At 35.1% G+C, this 9114-nt stretch overlaps 1 protein-coding gene across 2 annotated transcripts in view; it reads left to right on the top strand.

The window, feature by feature from the left end:
- PSMD14 (proteasome (prosome, macropain) 26S subunit, non-ATPase, 14) overlaps positions 1–9114 on the top strand; it is a 110868-nt gene that overhangs the window by 5957 nt on the left and 95797 nt on the right. The window contains exons 2-3 of one of the 2 annotated variants that reach the window (XM_010858969.1): positions 3386–3522; positions 5788–5839. In XM_010858969.1, coding sequence (XP_010857271.1) covers positions 5792–5839 — 48 coding nt within the window. In that variant the 5' untranslated portion in view covers positions 3386–3522; positions 5788–5791. Of the gene's footprint in view, positions 1–3385; positions 3523–5787; positions 5840–9114 lie in introns of those variants that run through there. The other variant, XM_010858970.1, reaches the window with a different exon arrangement.

The following is a 9114-nucleotide window of genomic DNA, read 5'->3' as shown; positions in this document are numbered from 1 at the left end:
ATCTCCAGGACTGATCTCCTTTAGGATGGACTGGTTGGATCTCCTTGCAGTCCAAGGGACTCTCGAGAGTCTTCTCCAACACCACAGGTCAAAAGCATCAATTCTGCGCTCAGCTTTCTTTTTAGTCCAACTCTCACATCCATACATGACTACTGGAAAAACCATAGCCTTGACTAGATGGACCTTTATTGACAAAGTAATGTCTCTGCTTTTTAATGTGCTGTCTAGGTTTGTCATAACTTTCCTTCCAAAGAGTAAGCGTCTTTTAATTTCATGGCTGCAGTCACCACCTGCAGTGATTTTGGAGCCCCCCAAAATAAAGTCAGCCACTGTTTCCACTGTTTCCTCATCTGTTTGCCCTGAAGTGTTGGGACCAGATGCCATGATCTTAGTTTTCTGAATGTTGAGCTTTAAGCCAACTTTTTCACTCTCTTCTTTCGCTTTCATCAAGAGGCTCTTTAGTTCTTCTTCGCTTTCTGCCATAAGGGTGGTGTCATCTGTGTATCTGAGGTTATTGATATTTCTCCCAGCAATCTTGATTCCAGCTTGTGCTTCTTCCAGCCCAGCATTTCGCATGATGTACTCTGCATATAAGTTAAATAAGCAGAGTGACAGTATACAGCTTTGATGTATGCCTTTATTGATTTGGAACCAGTCTGTTGTTCCATGTCCAATTCTAACTGTTGCTTCCTGACCTGCATATAAATTTTTCAAGAGGCAGGTCAGGTGGTCTGGTATTCCCATGTCTTTCAGAATTTTCCACATTTTGTTGTGATCCACACAGTCAAAGGCTTTGGCATAGTCAATAAAGCAGATATAGATGTTTTTCTGGAACTGTCTTGCTTTTTCCATGATCCAGCGGATGTTGGCAATTTGGTCTCTGGTTCCTCTGCCTTTTCTAAAAGTAGTTTGAACATCTGGAAGTTCACAGTTCACATATTGCTGAAGCCTGGCTTGGAGAATTATGAGCATTACTTTACTAGCATGTGAGATGAGTGCAATTGTGCAGTAGTTTGAGCATTCTTTGGCATTGCCTTTCTTTGGGATTGGAATGAAAACTGACCTTTTCCAATCATTTAGTAGATTCATAATATTGTACAACTACTCTCTCTATATATTAATAGTTCTGAAACATTTCCATTCTTCTGAAGTAAAATCCCCTATCCACTAGTTTCTCCATTTTATTCCTTTCCCTAGCCCCTGGCAATACCAGTCTTCATTTTGTCTCTATGGATTTATATATTTTGGATATTTCATATAAATGGAATCATTCAATATATGACCTTTTGCACATGACTTCTTTCAAAGAGCATGTTTTGAGATTCATCCACTCCGTAACATTTATCAATATCTAATACCTTTTTATAGTTGAATAATATTCCATATGTTCCTCTGTATGTATATTTAGAATTTGTTTATCTTTTCCTCCTTTTATGAACATTTGGGCTGTTTCCACCTTTTGGCTGTTGTGAATAGTGATGGTATAAACATGCATGTACATGTACTTGTTTTGAATACCTGTTTTCAGTTCTTTTGGATGTGTACCTTGGAGTAGAATTTCTGGGTCCTGTGGTAATTCTGTGTTGAACTTTTTGAAGAACTCCAAGTGTTTCCAACACTCATTGGACTTTAAGTTTTAGAAAATTATATAGGATATTGTCAGTGGTTTGAGATGTTGTTTGTATCAGGGTGATTTTACCTGAATGATTTTACTCTTCCAGGGGACATTTGGCAATGTCTGGGGACATTTTTTTTTTTTTAAGTATATTTGATTTGCAGTATTGTGTTAGTTTCAGGTGTATAGCAAAGTGATTCAAAGTTATATATGTATGCTATGCTAAGTCGCTTCAGTCATGTCCGACCCTGTGCAACCCCATAGACGGCAGCCCACTGGGCCCCCCCATCCCTGGGATTCTCCAGGCAAGAACACTGGAGTGGGTGCCATTTCCTTCTCCAATGCATGAAAGTGAAAAGTCAAAGTGAAGTTGCTCAGTCACGTCCAACTCTTAGTGACCCCATGGACTGCAGCCCACCAGGCTCCTCCGTCCATGGGATTTTCCAGGCAAGAGTACTGGAGTGGGGTGCCATTGCCTTCTCCTCTATTTTTATGGCTGAGTAATATTCCTGAGTGTGTGTGTGTGTGTGTGAAATATTCTTGAACCAGTCATCTGTTGATGGGCACTTGGTTTGCCACCACATCTTGACTTTTGTAAATAGTGCAGCTATAAACATTGGGATACATGTATCTTTTCTAATTGTCATCTTTTCCAGATATATGCCCAGGAGTGGGATTGCTGGATCATATGGTAGTTCTGTTTTTAGTTTTTAAAGAAACCTCCATGTTGTTTTTCATAATAGCTGCACCGGTTTACATCCTCACCAACAGGGTGGGAAGGTTCCCTTTTTTGGAGATGGTGGTGATTTTCCCAGCTGTACTTGCTATAGGATCTAGTGGGTAGAGGCCAGGGATGCTGCTAAACGTCCTGTAATGCACACGACAGCCCTCTCCAACAGAAAAATTACTTGGTTCTGAATGTCAGTAGTGCCAGAGAAACCTTGGCTTATGTCAACTTTATTGTCATCATTAGAGTGCTGTTACTTTTTGTTTTTAAATGTTCACCTCCTGATTCTCTAATAATTGTGAAACTTTTTCTCTGTCAGTTCTCTCTTTGCTATTAGGGGAGGAATATGAGGGATTCTGAAGTACTTGTTCAATGAAAGCTGACAAAAAAGACTACAAAGATGGTATCTCTAGTGTTTTGTATCTTTTTAAAAGATGAAGCAGGGCTTTGGGCAGCACCATAAGAACTGAAAGATGATGCAGTGGCTATAATGTATTTCCCTGTTGCATTATTTAGGGTGATTACTTCACTATTGCATTATTTGGGGTAATCTTGCATTTTCTCTTTAGTTTAGTCTTCTTTGGCCTAGTTGAGAATAATTGATTAGGACATATCAGAGTAATTCCTAGGATAATGAAATAACAAACTTTAAAGATATAGGGAAATTAACCACTAAGATTCCATAATATATTACAGATTTCTAATGTGCAATGAACCTCTATCGTAATTTTGTTCTATTTAAAAATGAATAAATCTTCTTTGTTCTTTAAAACTCCTCTAGAAAGACTGAAAGTCATGAGATAGCAATCTTTACATATAATTAGAACAGCTCAAAAAAAACTTTAGGAACAAAATTTGGATACAGGGGTAATCACTATGCTCTATAACTCCCTTGGGTGGTATTTCATTCTGTACTCTCAGGAAATGATAATTTAAAAAATCAATTTTGATTTCTATTTTGTTTTTAGAAATTTTGCTTGATATATTTCCCTCCTTAGTTCTCAAAATAATTGTATCTTATTTAATTAATTTTTTTTTTTTAGGAGAGAGAGAGGGGGAAAAACAAAGCCTTGGGAAAAATTATACCTGCCAGTATTAACAAGAGAATTCTTGAATTAAGAAATTTTTCAAACTCAGCAAATTGAAGCTTAACACCACAAGAGCTGTAGCTACTGACCAGGTAAGAATTAAGAATGTATTTTACTTTTATTTATTCTTTCAGGATATTGTTATAACAATATTATGAAAATGTGTTACTTTTAACACAGATCAAAAGCTCAGATTTAAGAGTTCTTGAAAGTCACAAGTTGCACTTTTGTTCTTCTCTGCTTTCTATAAACTTCTTAAAAGTAGTGTAATTTAGAACACATCAATATATTTCATTTCCAAATGTTGGTTTTTTATTGAACCTTATTATCTTATCTTAAATGTTTTAGTTTGCTAAATATTTTTTTCTGTTTGCTGAGACATCTCATTTTGCTAAAAACACAAGTTTGACCTGCCAGATTTTCTTTCCCTCTGCTCCCCACATAGCTCATGTATATTCACAGCATCTGGAGTCTGTGTAAAGTCATCAGAAACAACACAGGGGGAATAGATAAACTGAACACAGCTGGGAATTTACTTGGCTTGGAATATATAAAATGTCTAAAATTTTTTCCCCCATTTGTTCTTTATGTTAGTAAGCTTGCACTGATCCAAAAGAATTTTTTTTTCTTGGAATAATATCTTGTAGAGGAATAAATGTCTTTTATATTTTAAATACACAGGACTTTATTTTGTTTTGTTTTCAGTCAACAGCCTTTAAAAAGTACTGTGTATTGAATGCCATATTTGAGTTATGGAATTTTAATGAGAATTTAATGGAGAATTTATTTGTAAATGTTGCTGTTAGGAGGGTTAATTAATATTGTGAAGTGGAAATTTTGTGTAGACTATCAAGTTTTCTTATGTGCCTTTTCGTTTTTTAAAGAGAGTTTATCTATTATCAGTCTCTCAAACTTGTGGCGTGAAGGATGCCAGACCCAAAACATATTATTTTGTTTATATAAAATTCAAAAACCCTGAGAAGCTATGCTGTTAGACCTTGGAATTCTACCTTTGTAGGGTGTTGGAGACTAGGAAGGGAGTATAAAAGATTCTTAAGTGCTGGTAAGGGTCTCTTTCTTCATCTAGGTGGTGGTTATGGTGGTATGTTCACTTTGTACAGATTCCATGGTTGTATCATTTGGGCAGTTTTCTAAATTAGGATTTGAATGAAGTTTGCAGTATTAACAATGTTAAATATTCACAGGATTAAATTGTTAGCAATATTCAACAAACATGATTAGGCAACAGTGTAATGATTATAAGTTAGTAGAGTTAGTAAAGCTGTTCTAACTAGTAAAACAACTTGGACAAGTGACAAAATTAATCTGTTAGTGTTTGTTTAGTGTCAAATATAATTTGTAGTAATGCCATTTTCTAAAGCACACATGTAGGAAGAAGAGGAATTTTAAGGCATAGTAGCAGTTTCCAAGTAGAAAACATTGCTTCATTATTATGTTTATTTAGTTGTACTAACATTAATTTTTATAATTTGATTACTCCTTTTTGTGTATTTGTGGCCATATTAGTACCCTTGCTATTTTTTCCTTTGATTTCTTCTGTGAAATTTTTGAGCTTATAAGAGTATCTTCTGTAGTTACTCCAGAGATGAAAAAGAATCAGATCGACACTTCGAAGTTAATCTTCTTTGTATTGATTTACTCTAAAATTGAGACCAGCAGCCGAATTTCCTTAGTGAAAATGGTGTATATCTTCACAGTATCTGAAGTAATGCAAACTATCTGTGTGGATTCTAGAACACTATCCTAATGCACCTAATGTTTACTTTATAATATTTTGTTTAGTATAATGAGTACGTTTTAAAGCCTTTGATGCTAATTCAGAGATCCATAATCTGCTCACAATGTCTTTCACATGTAGTTTTGATGATAACTGACAAGCTGTAAGTTAATTAGCACAGAACTTACTAATGAGGATGTTAAAATTTAATTTAAAAGTGAGGATTTTTATTTGTACACTCTGGACAAATTGAAGGAAATTCAATCATACATATGATAAGCATTTCAGGCACTTTTTCTTCATTCAGGTACTTTATTAGATAACAATAAGAAAATATAATTAACTTAATGATAGCAAAGTTTTGAAAGTATGCTAAGATTGCTTGTCTTTAAAACTGGGGATAACCCAAAACCAAAGCAGTAAAATAAGGTCTGTTAATTAGCATGGAAGACAGCTTCTTGAATTAATATGTGGTGTTAATTAACAGGAAGTCTGATGTTGTGTTGTAATTACCACCAATATTTTTGACATACTGAGTGACTGAAGGTGAATTACATAGATAGCAATTGAGTAAACACTTTTGTGCTTAGGATCGTTTTTCTTTGTTTCTGTTTTCTAGAAATATGGACAGACTTCTTAGACTTGGAGGAGGTATGCCTGGACTGGGCCAGGTTAGTATATCGACTAAGTATTTCTTTGTGTGTTAATTACAAACCTTTGACTAGTTATCCAAACAGAAAGAAATCACTCCCAAGAAATTCTCCTCATAGATGACCTTATGATAAGAAGCTTCCCTTACTGCTGGTTGTTGTATACCAACACTAAAGAACTTGTGAGAATATGTTCTATTATCTTAATTTAATTTTCTCCTAGGAATAAGAATTTTCTCTGCTTTGATTTAAACTTTTGAGATATGCAAGATAATCAAAGTTGCCTTTTGGTTAAAAAAAGAGAGACTCATAATATGGTATTTCTGGGTTTACAATGTAGACTTTAAAAGTAACGCATGAAAAAGTAAACATTGCATACTACTGGCAAGATCCAGAAAACCCATAGAATGTCTGTGTGGACAATCTTAACATTGGTAAATTCCTTCTAGTAATTATATTACATGGATGAATAAGTAGTACCTCTTTTTCCTTTAAATTTGATATATACAATTTCTTTCACATGCTTATTAAAAGTACATTAATTTTCAGTTATTTTTAATATTATCATTTATTTTGTTCTGTACAGTTGAGGCAAATGGCCTCCAGATAGATTTCTATCTTAGGATATTCTGTCTGCTTTCAGCTGAAGAAGAAATTTCTGCCTTTTTTGAATTCTACAGTGATTGTCTTTCCAATCTTCCAGTCACAAAAAAGATGACTATGTGAGACTTTCATGTAATATATTATTTTATGTCGACATTTTGGGAGTATTTTTCTAACCCACCTTTAGAACCCTTTTAGTGATCAGCTTTCCCGTATTTCCATATCACTATCAATGATTTTGTCTTCCTTGATTCATAGTAGTCTAATATTTTGTGTGGGAAATAGTTGTGTTTGAGATTTCATGAAATTTTCAATGTTTCTTAGGCACTTGTACAAGAATTCTGTGTTAGGCCCGTTGTGCTTGATGACTAATAAACTTTTTCCTTTTAGGATGTTGAAATCATTTTATGGTTCTGTATCACATCCTTGCATAGACCATTTGTTAGTTTTGACTATTTCTCATGTTCCTTTTTTATAAGCATGTTTCTTTATGATTCTTCATTTTTCTAACATCTTTGTAATACGTTTGCTTGAGAGGTCTAAGTTTCTCTGAACTTGGCCCCTAAAGCTGCTTTCATACTTTTGCAAACATTATAGGTAGCTTCTAGAATTTTCTGCTTCATTCTAAAATCAGCAATAATATTGTTTAGGTATATAAAAGTGTCAAAAGTGAACTGAGGTGGTGTATAGATACTTCACATTTACCTGCAAATTACAGGTAAAGATATTACTTTACTGGAATTCTTAAGAGAATTTGCTTCAAATTTAAATACCAAAATAACTTTTCCCTTAAGTAGTAGATACAGTAAATTATATATCCATGCCAGAAATCCATGCCTGGGAATTACTGGACATGAAATGATGGTTTGACTGACCACAGATTGATTTACATCATACCTCAGTGACCACTGCAAACCTTTGCATTGAGTGGAAAACTAAGTGTTGGTTCAGTAACTTGGCCTTGGTTTTGGATAATTTCATCGGCACGTGTTCCTCCTCAACTGTATTCTTATTTGAACTTGAAAATATGTTGTCTGAGAATCTGTTACTTCATGTGTTTCATTTTTCTGATTAGATGACAGACTTTCAAAAGAATGATATATGGGGTTCTTATTTCTGTGATAACCTTGTTTACCAAATACTAGGTGTTCAATAATTATATTTTTTCTTAAAATTGTATTATGCTCTTGTTCTAGACTAAATTGACAAACAGATATGATGTTACTTCTATAAAATGAAATGTGTATTATTTTGTAATAAGGAGTAAAAAAGTTAAGTGTATTGTTTATTAAAAAAATTTTTTTTTGGCTGTGCATCCATGGCATACAGGATCTTAGTTCTTTGACCAGGGATCAAGCCCATGCCTCTGCAGTGGAAGCAGGGAGTCTTAACCACTGGAGTGCCAGGGAAGTCCCAAGTGTATTATTTAGTTTTAATTAAAAAGTCAAAGATCTTTGGATTGATAATAGCTATTTCCATTTGATAACGCGTAGCAGCCAATAAAAGTGGAAAAGGAGATATAATTTGTTTTATCCCTCCAAAAATAGTGGGAAATGTTACTATCTTACCATATAATGGAAAAGGCAGGATTTCTTCATAAATAGGGGCAGATTACTTGCTGTTAACTTTTCAACGGCCCTTTTAAAACACTGAAATTGTAGCAGAATAAAGTTTTCCATCCATCCTATTGACTCAGCTTTCTTTGACTAGAAATGACATTTCTCTTTTCCATGGCTAATCCTTTCACTTATTCTCTGATCCCATCCTGTCTTGAAACCTTAATCATCTCCACTGATCTTTTTCTCTGTTACAGATATTTGAATGTCCTATATCCCCCCAAAACTTCACTGCATCCTGCCATTAAATGTTTCATTTCCAGAATTCCTGTAATAATAGCTGAGACTCACATATTCTACCTCCTTACTTCCATTGACTGATGAGATTATATTCTGGCCTCCTCCATTACTGTACTAGAATTGTTCAAATTGTCAAGTCTATTGGCTCACTTTTAGTTCTCTTTTCAGTGTTTTAATATATCACATTGTTCACAGTGTCTTTCTTGAATCTTTCTTCCATTAGCTTTATCCTGTTACTTTTTCCTAGCTCTTTATTATGATATGCGTACCCTATAAGACAACTTAGAAGTTTTTTTTTAATATTACATTTTTAAATGTTATTATTTGAATCAGATCAGATCAGATCAGTCGCTCAGTCGTGTCCGACTCTTTGCAACCCCATGAATCGCAGCACGCCAGGCCTCCCTGTCCATCACTAACTCCCAGAGTTCACTCAGACTCACGTCCATCGAGTCAGTGATGCCATCCAGCCATCTCATCCTCTGTCATCCCCTTCTCCTCCTGCCCCCAATCCATCCCAGCATCAGAGTCTTTTCCAATGAGTCAACTCTTCGCATGAGGTGGCCAAAGTACTGGAGTTTCAGCTTTAGCATCATTCCTTCTAAAGGAATCCCAGGGCTGATCTCCTTCAGAATGGACTGGTTGGATCTCCTTGCAGTCCAAGGGACTCTCAAGAGTCTTCTCCAACACCACAGTTCAAAAGCATCAGTTCTTCGGCACTCAGCCTTCTTCACAGTCCAACTCTCACATCCATACAGGACCACAGGAAAAACCATAGCCTAGACTAGACGGACCTTTGTTGGCAAAGTAATGTCTCTGCTTTTCAATATGCTATCT

This window comes from Bison bison, unplaced genomic scaffold, assembly GCF_000754665.1.
Source record: "Bison bison bison isolate TAMUID 2011002044 unplaced genomic scaffold, Bison_UMD1.0 scf7180017864452, whole genome shotgun sequence".
In the NCBI taxonomy this organism is placed as follows: Eukaryota; Metazoa; Chordata; class Mammalia; order Artiodactyla; family Bovidae; genus Bison; species Bison bison.
This window is presented reverse-complemented; position numbering and strand designations above follow the sequence as displayed.